Below are 15,573 nucleotides of genomic sequence, written 5' to 3'. Positions count from 1 at the left end.
AAAAAAAAAAAAAAAAAAAAAAAAAAAAAAAAACTAGGTGTGGTGGCACATGACTGTAATCCCAGCTACTCAGGACACTGAGGCAGGAGAATTGCTTGAACCTGGGAGGCGGAGGTTGCGGTGAGTCAAGATTGCACCATTGCACTCCAGCCTGGGCAACAAGAGCAAAACTCTGTCTCAAAAAAAAAAAAAAGTAGGTGTTTGGCCACCTATGGCCAAGGTGAGGGATAGCTCACCCTAGAAAGCTTTCTCAGGGAAGGGGAATGTTGCTCTCCCAGCCAAACATTCTTGTATGTGGAAAAATAGGTTTGCAAAGCTAAATCTTTTCATGTAATCATTTTATAATAACTGGGCCAACACACTTTGAAGAACACAGATTGTCCGACTGTCAATCAAAACTTGGATTGGAGATTAAGGGAAATTCTAAGCAAAAAATTAAAAGTGAATCATAGGATACATAAAGGAGAAGGCAACTGGAAAACTAGGAAAGCAAAGCTTTCACTATGATGGCTCTTGTAAGCATGTCTGGTGAGTTACAAGTTGTACAGGCATCAATTACTATAACAGATATGACACTTTTCCATAGTGAGTGGCTTCCATATACAAAGTTCTGATATTCCTTATAGTCATGAAGGACATTCTAGAGAGTCAGCAACACAGGAGACAAATAGATTATCTAATAGCTTTGTAACCATAAACATCTAAGCAGCACCCAAAGCCAGCAGACGAAGCAAATTCAGAACACAACTCTGATGCCTGTTCTATGACACCATCTCACCTCTAGTCAAACTAAGTGATTTGTGTTTGTTTTACTGAACCATGATTCAGGCATGTATAGCTTGCTTATGCTTCAGGAAGGGGTCCCGACAAGTGAACCTGGGAGATGATTAGTAAGGATGTTATCAGAGGTTCCACTATGACTATTTATACCTTGGCTATCCAACAGCACTGATGTGGCTTCTGAAGATTGCAACTCTTCCACGGAGGACAATCTTTAATTTACTTTCTTTCTGTAATCATAGCAATTCATCCTGCAAACCTCATCCGTTACTAAGATGGGTTTGCCTTCTTTTCTGCGGCCATTTCTCCATTTAACACATTGCAATAGCCCCTTAGAAGTGTTTATTACACTTCTGAACTTCTCCCACGCCTTAAATTAGCTTCACTAAAATCAGCCAGTGTTTAAATTCAATATGTACACTGTTTTAATTACAGACACTTTCTGCTTTGATGGCTTTGGAAAAGTATAGCTTCTCCAACCACACCTATATTTGGTGAGGGAGACTGTGGACGTCTTCAGAGAAGCTTGATTTTTCTTTCACCTCAGACATCTGCTTAGTGTTCAGTAAAATATGATGTTAGACTTCATTCCTTTGTCCAGAAAGCACATGATTTGTAATTTTCCATTTTGTAAACCAGGGTGCACTGAAGTCCGAGATGATTAACAGCTCTCTCAAGAACTCGCTCTTCCTGGATAAACTGTAATTCCTTCTTAGGACGGTTTCAGAAGACATCCTCACGCACTGTCTCACTCAAAGGCCACTCTCTCCTTCCAGCTGCTAAAAACCTTGGAGTCATCCTTGACTCCTTTCTCTCAAACCCATATCCAAGTTACTAGCATATCCTATATCCCGAACTGAACAACTTCTCATTTCCACTGCTACCGCTAAGGCTGAAGTTCCTATACCGCACTGCGAGACCCTATGTGATCTGTGGTCTGCACACCCTGACCCTTCACAACTCCACTCTGACACACCGGCCTCCCTACTCTTCCTTTACTCACTGTGAATACGCAGTGTTTTAGCCTAAAGCTCTCATGCCACCCACATGCCTCATTTCCTGGTCTTGGTTCCTGCCCAAATGCTTTGTTATTAAAGAAGCCTTTCCTGACTTCTATATCAAATAGAACCCTCAAGCACCCTTTCACCTTACTCAGCTCTGTTTTCCATGTGACAATCACCTGACTTATCATCATGTGACAAATTATGACTTTGTTTATAATTTGTCATTCCTAATAGAATATAAGCTCCAGAAGAGGGACATTATTTGGGTTACTACAATCCCTGGTACATAAGCTTAATGCCTATAGAATGAATGCATTAATGAATAAGTAAATGAGAAGGTAACAAAGCAGAGTCAAACCCCCAATGGTAATTTTCAGTTAGCAGAAAATACATTTTTTTTTAGCACAAAATATATTTTATAAATACATTTTAATTTCTTCCTCTCAAATCTAAATAGAAGATAGAAAAGATGCTAGATTTCAGTTAACACATAGGAAAGTGTCTAGAAGAATGTATAATAAAGGGTAAGTGATCAATGACTGTTTGCCTGGTTTCTTCCAAGTGGTAGTTTGGAAGTACTGACCTTTGGAGCACACTGGAAGTGCATTCCAGGCACAGGTAGAGTAGTAACATACATTGTAATGCAGCGATACAGGTATAAAGTTCCAATAATAAAACAGAATCTGCGTCCCACTATTGACCTAAAGGAAAAAATAGGGATGGGGAAAAACAAGTTTAATGGTTGTTTTTATTCCTAATGAAAAATAAAACAATGTTTAACAGGATAAAGAATAATCGGTACAGAATGGCATTAACAAACAAACCACAGTTTCACAGAGTTTAAAGGCTTACTTGTGAGTGGCCCATCCCTACAGTTCCATGGAGAGATTGCACCACAGTTTTCAAAATGAAGATTCACTTACTGCAATAAATCTAGGTGGTTTGACTTCCAAAGGATATGTGTGTGTGGAGTGGGGCAACTAAAGTAGACGAAGAGTCTACATAATCACCTCTCCTCAAAGGCACTCTTTACCAGAGAATTCAATGAACCTGTCTGTATTTTCAGTCAACTCACTGCATTAAAACCCTCTCTTGAGAACATATGAAAGGAATAAGCAAGCTACGATCACAGAGAAATTAACTAATGAGTCAAGGTGACATTACAAAATTAGACACATAGGGAAATGTGACAACACATTTAACCCACGGTATAAGCAGGGTTTATTTGAGGACCATCTGAAGGTATTTTGACAACACAGGCATGAACTATTCTCTCTGTGGCTAAATAGATTTTCAAAAAACTCTATCTTGAAAATGTCCATAAGTGTTCTCATACAATTAATTACATTTAATAGTGAATTGTAAGCTGATTATTTTATTCAATCTTGATCAAAAAAGGACAAAAACATCCCACAAGTCATTTTTCACTTTATATTTCTGTGGGAAGAAAGTTGTCTTAACTAACATTAGTCCCTGTGCTTCATGACCTGAGTCCTCAGCCTAAGGCAGGCTTCCCAGTGGATGACTGAGGATCCTGTCTTCAAAAGGGAAGGGCTCTGCCATTGTACCATTGCCTCATGGGTATCTGAATGGGCATCACAGGTCTGACTGTCCTCAATCCAGCTGAACAGGACAGCTCCTTTTCTGTTGTATAGTTAGGTCTGTAAGCTCTGGGCTCTGGGGATTAAGAGATGAGGGGGACTCCACATAAAGCCCCTAGACTTGCTAGGTGTAATTTCCTTAGTACATAAAACATATTACTCTAGGTCTCTCATTTTCAGAGCTCTCAAGCTTTCAAGACTGGTAGTGATCAAAGACTTCGGGAAAAACAGGCAGTTTCAGGTAATGTGACATATTTTAAGTTTTCCCTAAGATTGTAGTTCTGACATGAATCAAGGTCTAACTCAGGTACCATCTGGAACTTCTAATTTCAAGAATTATGTATAAATATATATTTCAGCTGTTTCCAACAGCTATTTTAAGAGTATTCCAAGGTTTCTGGGGTCAAAAGAAAAAAAAATAGAAGGGAACACCATCTAGACTGGTAGATGAGAGTATTTATTTATCCCTAAGGCATTTCTTTAAAGGCTTGCTATTCTAGTTCTGCCTTTCCTGGTACTAAAAAGGAGCAGGTAATAAACAGTGCTGAGTTTCTCCCCTTGGTTAAGGGAAAACCAATTCAGCCTTTGATCCAACCTCAGGTTCCAACAGAGTGCTGTTTTGAATTGTGCTCCATGCTGTTAGACAAGGTGAAGTAATAAGCAGAAATTATTATGAGTCAATTACATTCATCCCAGCATTCTGAGTTCAACTGTACTCAAAACAGAAAACTTAGAAGGTGAAAGATGTACTCTACAGCCTTATTTAGAAAATGAACTAGTGCTAATGATTTTTTTTACCATGGCTTTGAAAGGTGCTTTTAAGAGAGTAAGCAACATTCCTCATTCAGCTAGGATGCTCAAAACAGGTTATAAAAATTATTCTACTAGTTACTAAAATGTAAGATCCAATTCTACTTCAAATGTAAAAAGGCAAACTTGTGTGAACTGCAACTGAAACAGTGGATATCATTAAAATGTATGGTCCGGCTATGTGACCCTGTGTTTGGACATGTTGAAATCTAAGGTGGTAAGTAGAGACAGTTAACAATAACTATCTAATGAAAATTCAAAAAGAATCTAGATGAAAATATAGCTAAATTGAGGGAAAGACTATACTTCAGGGTGGAGTCCACATACTTACCAGATCCTGGACAATTTCTCATTTCACACATATATCAATAAAACCTTGCTCTAAATAAAGGAGAAAGCAAATTATCTGCAGCCTTAGCAGGCTCTCTTACATTGTGTTAATTTCCAGACATTAAAAAGAAAAACACTGAAGTTCATAAATACATTTTTTTTTTTTTTGCTTTTAGCATAAAGCATCCTTTAACAATTTAAGGAGCAGGTTAGTTTTTTAAGTAAAAGACAACTCATAGTTAAGTCTATTACTTAAGCATATTAAGGAAACACATGAAGAGTTATATTAAGGAAAATGCTTAGGAATGACTGCAGTTTGTGGAATAAGGTTTTAAGACTGCAAAGTTGCATTTGGGGAACTCTTTGAATTCCTCTAATCACAAAACAGTAACAGTGTTAGGGTCTGAGTGGATATACCACATTGAGAGTTCTATAATTGATCAAGTAATGAAAAACGTTACCAAGTGAAAAACAATACAGCCAACATTCTCTAAGAATGATCTTGTGGCATTAATACTGAAATCCTATTTGACCTGGAATCTTCAGATTGTATACAAGTTAGCATATATTACATTTTTAAACTCCACATTATGGTCAGTGTTTTGATCAAAATCATATTTTAGTGATTTAATCACTACCATCCCAGTAGAAAACAAATGTCTAAATGATGAATGAGAGGAAAGGAGGAATTAAGGAGCCTTTGTTTTTATGGACTAGGAGTCAGAATTCACATAGAGAAGCAGAAATAACCACTTCAGGGCTATGTCCAATTCTTAAGTGTCTTCAAAGCAAAAGTACCTGACTTATTTCTTCTTGATTTCCTACTATTCCAAAAATGAGGAGGCTGAACCCAGTGAACCATGAGCTCCTTTGTGATGTCCAAGGAAAACCAGAGGGCAAGTTTACTTTAGAAATCTAAAAATCAAAACCGCATGGATTCAGTTCTAAACTCAGTTTCTTAAACTCTTGTAACTAGATAGCAAGCAAACAAAAAACCAAAACCACACCCACACACCCAGCCCCACAGAAATGTAAAATTTGAGAACTGAATCCAGGCAAACCTTAAAGCAGGCTATTGACTCTAGACCAATACAGACATCACATTATGAGTAATGGAGAAAAAAGTTTCTCAACCTATTCCTTTTCCCACTTGTCAAGAGCCTGAAATAACAAACATGATGGAAGTGAATGTTATTCCTTTCCAAGCCTCTTGATTTATCATACAAATACCATAGCACCAAGTTGCTGGAAGTCAGGAACTGCACCTTAAATTCATCAACTCTGAGTCACCCACCACAGTACTGCTGTACACTGCCACTTTCATACACAGTTGCTCAACAAACACTTACTGAATAGTGACTGAATTTATTCAATGTGGTAGAGCTTTCTACTGCTTTCTTTCATCAAATGTTTGGGTAAGACTGAATTTATTAGAAAAAAAGGAAAGATGATCTCAATTACTCATCTATTCACTCAAAAACCAAACCCATGGCAAATCCCCAAAACATTAGATTTACTTACTTGTATCTCAGAAACAGCCACTGGGTGATCCATAATCCAACTAATATAATCCCATTTATTTCTGATACAGAAAATGCCCATTTCACCCTATCAATGTAATCAAAAAACTTGTCTGGGAGTGGAGGGCTAAGCTCCTTGGGAGGGACCCTCTCATGTACAACTGTGATCATGACGGTTGTCAAGACGAGGTTGAAAACCGCATATATGAAGGCAATGCCTGTTTTCCACCACTCTAGTGGAAATTTGTTCCTTGATTCAGTGGGCATAGCAATTTGGATATAGTCCGGGTACTTTTTGGTGCCTTTTCGCAGCCCACTGGATAAGCTCTTGGGTTTACCATTGCCATTTTTGTTTTCTTCTTCAACAGGTTCAGTGGGTCTTGCGTAAGTGTTCGTAGGATCACTGGGTTGATTTTCCAAATGTTCTTCAAGTTTTGCTGTCTCTATGATATCCATCGTCCCCTAGTCTTCAGATCAAAAAGGAGATGGTCAAGTTCTTGTTCTTTGTGGAAATTTAGCTTTTTTCAATCCTTCTATTTCCAAGATCAACATGGACTCTTACAATGGACTTTGTTTCCTAACACAAAAGGTAGAAGGTAGCCATCTGATCACTGTTCCTTCCATGCAGCTATATGCTGTACTTTCACCACTTTCAAGAAAGGAAGCCAATTCTTCCCTCAAAAAGATGTTACTATCCCACCTAAAAGCAAAACAAAATTATGTTCAGAAACTATGCTTGTCCAATTATCAACCATCCAAAAAAAAAAAAAATTCTTAAAATAAGGAAACAAATACCAAAGTCATTTCCTTATAAACATAATGTCAGAACCTAGTTAAAGCTGCCGAGATCAAGTTGATTTACAAAATACTGAACTGTTTTATCTTCGAATTCTCGTCTCTTTTTGAGCTAGTATCGGTAGAAATAGGAACATTTTAACAATCAGTTCCCTTTAAATTTCCTTAAAGAAAAATCAGGACCCAACATTGCAAACACTTCATCAGACACTATCACTTGTTGCTAACCATGAAGTCATAATAAGCTAGAAATTCCCAGAGATCACATCAATCCTTCCAAAGACTGTATTTTCTATGAGCCATAAAGAAAGAATACAAAACTGGTAAGTGGCTTATATGCATTGAATAATTGTTAACACTCTGCATTTGTCAAAATAGTCAGTTTTCTATTTTCTAATTAAAAAACAGAAGTCTTTTTAAGTGATCGCTTTTAAGAACAGATTCAAGAACAACACATTCAAGATATTTAAAATGGCACAGCCTCAGTTTATCCTTTTATATTCGGAGACGCATGCCATACACAAGAAAAGCTGACCGTCTTCAAAATAACTCTGAAAAGATACACCAAGCTTTAGCTATGTCTCTCACGCAGGTAACAAGTAGAATTTATTTGAAGGATAAAAATACCTCACTACAATTGGCATGATAAATTAGTAACTAACAACATTTTGATGCAGCCACCACAATTTCTACCAAACAATAGAAACGGGCCTCCAGAGGACCAGCTCAGGGGACTCACCCACCACGACACTGATGAGGATAACTACCTCTGGCTTCAGCTCCACAGGTTCCAGAGAGCACACATTTCTTTAGGACACAGGGCACCACTGCCACCTCTTTTATACTTGCTAGTACACAGCCCCAGCTGTTCTCAATTTAGGAGAGCAGTCTTTTAGTCCTGCTACAGAAGCCAGCCACCTGATGAGGTTTTCAAACCTTGTAATTAGTCCCCTTCCTGGATACACTGCTCAACTTAAGCACAATCCACTGCATTTTAAAGCGCCCCCCTACCCCCTTTCAGGGTAACTTCAGGGAAAACTGAGGAGGACAAACTCAAAGTGATGACAGCTAAGCCTTTATTTAATGAAAGAAAAAAAAAGTGAAAATGGCAGTCACTATGTACAGGCAATGCCTGTTTACAATTATGGGTGGCAAATAAGCCACAAGTGTTTACTGTACACCTAAATGCCCCGGTGCTGAGGGCTATGTAGGGGAAATTAAAAGGAGTGAAAAACACCTGACCTGAACATTCAGCCAAAGAGCTTGCAGTCTAACCAGAGAGACAGGGCTAAAACGATGAAAGACTACTGGAGAAGACTGATTGGCATATTGTGAAAGGAAGGAGAGGGATGTGCTGATCACTAGATAAAGTGAGAGGTTTAGTTGTACTGTTTCCCTACTCCCAGGACAAGATGTGTCCACACACAGGCTCTGATTCTGAGAAAACAAAAGCATGTGGAAAGCTGGCCTGGTAGAGAAATGGGGGATAAGGGAGCATGAGACTAGCTAAAAGGTGCTACTGAGAATTATAAACATCTCACCTTTCTCTTTTCCTTCTGCAGAGCCCCCAGCTATTACAGCAGGATAAGAAAGGCCCAGTGGCCCTCTGGCTTGACAGTGTCTTGGCACAATGTTGTGGGAAGAATAAGCACAATGAAGAGGTGCCTCAGGAAGGTATTTTCAACAACAAACCTTCAACACCATGAACTACTACTTCTAATGGAGGTCAGTCCGAAGCACTAACACAGCCATTTCCTATCTCTCTTTAGCAGCCTTGCCTAATCCACTTACAGCATCTTGCCAAACCATCATCCAAATTCCCTTCAACTTTACTCTTTCATATGTGCTCCTAGACTTGTGTTCATGTGTGAAAGAAGCTTGTGATTTTGAAACTCCATTTCACAGTGGATGTACAGATCGTCTTTATAAGGTAGCTACTTGGTTCTAGAACACAGAATGTGGAACAGAAGAAAATCCAATTAGTAACCTTTTTTCTTTTTTTTTTCCAAGAGGAAACACTCAGCCACCCACCTCATGGGACTGCTATGAGAATGACTGAAATAATTGTGAAGAGCTTTGTGCCCCTGGGAGTAAGAACACTATGTGAGTACAATGCCCATTTATTGTCATTAGTGTTAAAATTAATATTTTCCTTGGGATTTCATTAAGATTAAATATACACAGCACATTCATCATGTGTCAACAAATCTTGGGACAGAATGTTTGTCATCAAGACAATGATCACAACATATTCATTCCTATTGTGAAAGGAAAATATCTCAGGGTCCCAAAATCACTAAGCTAGAGGGAAAAATCAAGCTGGGAACTGCTTAGGGCAAACCTGCCTCTCATTCTCACACATCTGCTCACTGAGATAAATGCATATCTCATTGCCTCCTTTGGAGAGGCTAATCAGAAGCCCAAAAGAATGCAACCATTTATCTCTTATCTACCTATGACCTGGAAGCCCCCTCCCTGCTTTGAGTTGTCCCACCTTTCCAGACTGAACCAAGGTTCATCTTACATATGTTAATTCATGTCTCATGTCCCCCTAAGATGTATAAAACCAAACTGTGCTCTGACCACCTTGGGCACATGTCATCAAGACCTCCCGAGGCTGTGTCATGGGCGTGCATCCTCAACCTTGGCAAAATACTTTCTAAATTAACTGAGACCTGTCTCAAATTTTCAGGGTTCACATTTTGGTAACCACAGAGGGATTCTGAGTGGAGGTGCCCCTAACCTTTGACAAATCTGTCAGTGCTTGGTTCAGTCTTGGGCTATCTTTATGGCTTAAACCAATAGGACAATTTGCTGAGGCCTGGAAGCACCCATTCCAGAGAATCCCTGATCTCCCCAATTCTGCTTGAGATCTAAAGTTTATTTTGCTGTGACAACTTTTTTTTCGGAGTTTTAGTTGCTTCAAACACAAGGAAGACAAGTTTTCTTGCTTCCATGATGATGGAACGCAGGTAACTCCTTTACAGAGTTTCCCTTCCAACAGGGAAGATGAGTTTTTTTTTCCTGCTCCTAGTGACACAGAAGATAGAAAAGTTATTTAGGCAGATAATGAGGGTAAAAGAGTCCTCGGCAAGGCTTCCCTTCTAACAGAAAGCAGCCTGAGAAACGTTTCTTTTTGTCTAACAAAGAGCAGCCTGAAAAATTGAGCTGCAAACATAGATAAGCAAGCTGGAAGCTTGCACAGGTTGCTGCTGGCAGCTGTGCCAATACAAAATGGCTACCTGGTAGCCAGGTATGTTCAACGTGGAGGCTCCATCTTTCCTTTTGTCACCATGTGTACAGTAAAGATACAGGCAACATGGTGCTGGCCAAGAAGGTAACCTATTTGCATAATAAAAGATTAGGGTAGAGGCGGCCAGTTTTTTGCACCCTTATGCAAATGGCACACCTGGTCCAAGCAATCTTTCATGCCCTATGTAAATCAAACACCACCTCCTCAAGCTCATCTGTAAAACCTCCTGCATTTCACTGAGGAAGCAGAAACCCATTTGGGACCCCTCTCTCTGCAGAAGAAAGCTCTTTTCCTTTTGCCTATTAATTCTCTGCTTTTAACCCCTCTCCTTGTGTGTCCATGTCCTTGATTTCCTCTGCATGAGACAATGAACCTCAGGTATCACCCCAGACAACAAGGCTGCTTCACTAGGATAGACAGCAGTCTTTAGCCTGAGACCCACCCACCCCTAGATAACTAACTAAATCGGGGTTTGTCTTGGCTAAAGTTAACATTAACAACCAGCTGCTCTTAATGTCTCTTTACCATTAGAGCGTTCAGTAATCATATAAGTTGTACAATCATTTGTTTTGCTTAACTTTTTTTTTTAATTGTTTCTCTTTTTGATATTGTTTCAGTCTTTTTCCCATTGGGTTTGACCAACTTCATCCAACTTGATCAAATCCGAATGAAAGTTCCAAATTATGGGGAACAAGGCCTCTGAAGTGGCTAAATTCTCATAGACACACACAAAAAAGGTAGTATGGTAACGCGGTATAGTGGGGGGAGAAAAACAGCCAGAAAAAGGAAAAAAGAAAAGGAAAGACTTTTTATTTTGATTACTTAAGGAGCTTTATTTACATAACAAAGCCACCTTTTTGCTAGCCAGGTCAAACTGAAAGCAATGGCGGTCACCCCATGCTGCATTTCAATAGCTAAGGTTCTGCCTTTTCTTTTCCCACCATAACAGCCTGAGGTTTGGTTACTAAATCAAGCCCTTTCTGGTTTGATACTTGGTACTTCTGAAATAGCAGCAATTTGTCCTAGCTCGTGAAATATGGAAATGAGATTTAAAGAGTATTTTTTTTTAAAGGAACTCAATAAAGTCAGCTTAATTGAAAACTACCATCCACGATGTGGGTCTGTACATTTGCATGTGTTTGTATTTAAGAGGACTTCATGTTTTTATTTCTTTTTTCTCCCCTAGGACCTTGTCCTTTTTTTTTTTTTTTTTTTTTTGAGACAGAGTTTTGCTCTGTTGTCCAGGCTGGAGTGCAGTGGCGTGATCGTGGCTCACTGCAACCTCAGCCTCCTGGGTTCAAAGGATTCTCCTGCTTCAGTCTCCCCAGTAGCTGGGATTACAGGCACATACCACCATACCCAGCTAATTTTTGTATTTTTAGTACAGACGGGGTTTCACCATGTTAACCAGGCTGGTCTTGAACTCCTGACCTCAGTTGATCCACCTGCCTTGGCCTCCCAAAGTACTGGAATTATAGGTATGAGCCACCATGCCCAGCACCCTTTTTAAAAAAATTTTTTCTTCTCAGTTGACTGGATTCTGTTTTCTTCCTTTACTTCTGCTGTCTCTCCTTTCTCTTTCATCCTCTGCTGCATGAGGGACCAAAAATACTTTATAATAGCCTGGGGTTCCTTAAAGAAAATGGAGAAGGCATCAGACTCCCTTTCAGGGAGAAACCTGTTTCTCCTTACGGAACTTCAAGAGTGTAAACAGACAAGTTCATCTCAGTTTTTAAACTGCTTGCTTTTGTATTGTTACCTGATTTATTGACTAAAATAGTTACTGCAACAGAGGCTATGGTTCAGTTTTTAAAGAAAAGTGTAGTTTAGACACTTAGAAATATCTTTGTGTAAAAAAATTTTTTAAAGTGCACCATAAAAACATCACATGGTCTAGCCTCACAAAAAGTCTCCCTTTTTGGAAACCCAGGATTCAGTGTGGGCTCTGCCCAGGGTTCAGAGATCTGGTTAAAAGATAGATAGGTAATCTCTAAATAAAATTGGTCTCCTTATGCAATCCTATGATAGATTTTTATAATTTAACGTTTGATTTGGCATCCATCTTTAATCTCCCTCTAGACTTTTTCTCTCTGTATCTTATGATGCAAATTTTGCTATTTGATTTTCACCTGAGTTGTTTCCTCTAATATGCAAATATCAGGCTACTTAGCTGACAACTACCTAAGGTTATGAAACAGGTTATCAAGATCCTGAAAATCTGGGGTGTGCCCAAGATGGCCAAATAGGAATAGCTCCAGCCTCCAGCTCCCAGTGTGAATGATACAGAAGACAGGTAATTTCTGCCTTTTCAACTGAGGTACCGGGTTCATCTCACTGGGGCGTGTCAGACAGTCAGTGCTGGTCCGCAAGTGCAGCCCAACCAGCAAGAGCTGAAGCAGGGTGAGGCATCGCCTCACCTGGGAAGTGCAAGGGGGAAGAGAATTCCTTTTCCTAGCCAAAGGAAATTGAGACACACAACACCTGAAAAATCGGGTAACTCCCACCCTAATACTGCGCTTTACCAAAGGTCTTAGCAAATGACACACCAGGAGATTATATGCCACACTTGGCCCAGAGGGTCCCACGCCCATGGAGCCTCCCTTCATTGCTAGCACAGCAGTCTGAGATCTAACTGCAAGGCGGCAGCCAGGCTGGGGGAGGGGCACCCGCCATTGCTGAGGCTTAAGTAGATAAACAAAGCCATCAGGAAGCTCGAATTGGGTGGAGCCCACTGCAGCTCAAGGAGGCCTGCCTGCCTCTGTAGACTCCACCTCTGGGGACAGGGCATAACTAAACAAAAAGCAGCAGAAACCTCTGCAGAGGTAAATGTCCCTGTCTGACAGCTTTGAAGACAGCAGTGGTTCTCCCAGCACAGAGGTTGAGATCTGAGAACGGACTGACTGCTCAAGTGGGTCCCTGACCCCTGAGTAGCCTAACTGGGAGACATACCCCACTAGGTGCAGACTGACACCTCACACCTCACATGGCTAGGTACACCTGTGAGACAAAGCTTCCAGAGCAAGAATCAGACAGCAACACTCACTGTTCAGCAATAGTCTATCTTCTGCAGCCTCCGCAGCTGATACCCAGGCAAACAGGGTCTGGAGTGGACCTCAAGCAAACTCCAACAGACCTGCAGCTGAGGGTCCTGAATGATACAAGGAAAACTAAGAAACAGAAAGGACACTCACACCAAAACCCCATCAGGATGTCACCATCATCAAAGACCAAAGGCAGATAAAACCACAAAGATGGGGAAAAAGCAATGCAGAAAAGCTGGAAATATAAAAAATCAGAGCACATCTCCCCCTCCAAAGGAATGCAGCTCATCGCCAGCAACGGAACAAAGCTGGATGGAGAATGACTTTGATGAGTTGAGAGAAGAAGGCTTCAGTCGATCAGACTTCTCAGAGCTCAAGGAGGAACTACGTACCCAGTGCAAAGAAACTAAAAACCTTGAAAAAAGAATGGATGAACGGATAACTAGAATAATCAATGCAGAGAAGACCTTAAAAGAACTGATAGAGATGAAAACCATGACACAAGAACTACGTGACAAATGCACAAGCTTCAGTAACTGACTCGATCAACTAGAAGAAAGATTATCAGTGATTGAAGATCGAACAAATGAAGCGAGAAGAGAAGTGTAGAGAAAAAAGAGTAAAAATAAATGAACAAAGCCTCCAAGAAATATGGGATTATGTGAAAAGACCAAATCTAAATCTGATTGGTGTACCTGAAAGTGACGGGGAGAATGGAACCAAGTTGGAAAACACTGCAGGATATCATCCAGGAGAACTTCCCCAACCTAGCAAGGCAGGCCAACATTCAAATTCAGGAAATACAGAGAACAGCACAAAGATACTCCTCAAGAAGAGCAACTCCAAGACACATAATTGTCAGATTCACCAAAGTTGAAATGAAGGAAAAAATGTTAAGGGCAGCCAGAGAGAAAGATCGGGTTACCCACAAAGGGAAGCCCATCAGTCTAACAGTGGATCTCTCGGCAGAAACTGTACAAGCCAGAAGAGAGTGGGGGTCAATATTCAACATTCTTAAAGAAAAGAATTTTCAACCCAGAATTTCATATCCAGCCAAACTAAGTTTCATAAGGGAAGGAGAAATCAAATCCTTTACAGACAAGCAAATGCTTAGAGATTTTGTCACCACCTGGCCTGCCCTACAAGATATCCTGAAGGAAGCACTAAACATGGAAAGGAACAACCGGTACCAGCCATTGCAAACACATGCCAAAATGTAAAGTCCATCGACGCCAGGAAGAAACTGCATCAACTAACGGGCAGAACAACCAGCTAACATCATAATGACAGGATCAAGTTCACACATAACAATATTAACCTTAAATGTAAATGGACTAAATGGTCCAATTAAAAGACACAGACTGGCAAATTGGATAAAGAGTCAAGACCCATCAGTTTGCTGTATTCAGGAGACCCATCTCACATGCAGAGACACACATAGGCTCAAAATAAAGGGATGGAGGAAGATCTACCAAGCAAATGGAAAACAAAAAAAGGCAGGGATTATCGTAACTTCTAATGTTGTGGCTTTGGTCAATTTAGTCCACAGGGACTGAGGTTTGTTTTGAGAAAGGACTATTACTGTCTTTGTTTTAAAGCTAAACTATAAGCTAAGGTCCCAAAGTTAGTTTGTCCTACCCCCAGGAATGAACAAGTACAGCTTGGAGGTTAGCAAGATGGAGTCAGTTAGGTCAAATCTTTTTCACTGTTTCAGTTATAATTTTGCAACGGTGGTTCCAAAACTTTTCATGATGACTATCACAGTTTTCATAAATAATCTAAGTAAACAATTAAAATAATTAGGTAAATATAATAGGATAAATGATTGTAGACAAACAGGTCATAATTTAGAATCTAAAGTTATATTAAATAATAGATATTTCATTATTTGGGTATTTTCCAATAAAAATATATTTGTAGGAAAACATTCTTTCAAAAAAAAGTGTCCTTTTAAAAAAGGGTGAACAATTTTTGTCTAATTCAAAGCTTATTTAAAGGTCATGTATAAAACAAGGTAAAACAAACCAGGAAATAAGAGATATGTAGAGAAAGTTGTAAAAATAATTTTTTTTTTTTGGTAAGAAAGCTTAAAAAGAAATAATTCCAAATAAGAAATAATTTTGTATGAGATTCTTCATATGAGAAAGAATTTAGTCCTAGAGTTGAATGATTGGTTGTTTAAGAAAGAGAGATGTTCAGGACAAACTAGCAAGTCCAAGCATGTAATGAATGGTCTGCATGAGTCACAAGGAGAGGATTAAAGAGAACTTGTATTTTCAAGTTGTCACATTATGTTTTGGTTTGCTTAGGAAAAAACTGAGATTAAAAGCTTTTTTTAAATTGAGGTTATTACACGCATGTAGCTCTCTGTATGTGCTTTATAGTACTTGTGACATTGGAGTTACAGGTCTTTGACTTTTGTGTCTAAAAAAGACACCA

The 15,573-nt window shown here is 39.5% G+C and overlaps 1 protein-coding gene and 1 long non-coding RNA gene across 3 annotated transcripts in view; one reads left to right on the top strand and one right to left on the bottom strand.

Annotated features, from left to right (window-relative positions):
* SGMS2 (sphingomyelin synthase 2) overlaps window positions 1-15,573 on the bottom strand; it is a 91,306-nt gene that overhangs the window by 12,150 nt on the left and 63,583 nt on the right. For both annotated transcript variants that reach the window (XM_026455020.1, XM_023220160.3), the window contains 2 exons: window positions 6,047-6,745; window positions 2,368-2,485 (listed from right to left, as the gene is read on the bottom strand). In XM_026455020.1, the coding sequence (XP_026310805.1) occupies window positions 2,368-2,485; window positions 6,047-6,501 (573 nt within the window). In that variant the 5' untranslated portion in view covers window positions 6,502-6,745. The remainder of the gene's footprint in view (window positions 1-2,367; window positions 2,486-6,046; window positions 6,746-15,573) is intronic.
* Window positions 1-15,573, top strand: part of LOC113224982 — a 70,072-nt gene that overhangs the window by 28,905 nt on the left and 25,594 nt on the right. The window contains exon 2 of the long non-coding RNA XR_003309598.1: window positions 8,403-8,943. This is a non-coding gene — a long non-coding RNA (uncharacterized LOC113224982). The remainder of the gene's footprint in view (window positions 1-8,402; window positions 8,944-15,573) is intronic.

This window comes from Piliocolobus tephrosceles, chromosome 3 (genome assembly GCF_002776525.5).
Source record: "Piliocolobus tephrosceles isolate RC106 chromosome 3, ASM277652v3, whole genome shotgun sequence".
Taxonomy (NCBI): domain Eukaryota; kingdom Metazoa; phylum Chordata; class Mammalia; order Primates; family Cercopithecidae; genus Piliocolobus; species Piliocolobus tephrosceles.
The sequence above is the reverse complement of the archived record's forward strand: the minus strand, read 5'-3'. Positions and strand labels throughout refer to the sequence as shown.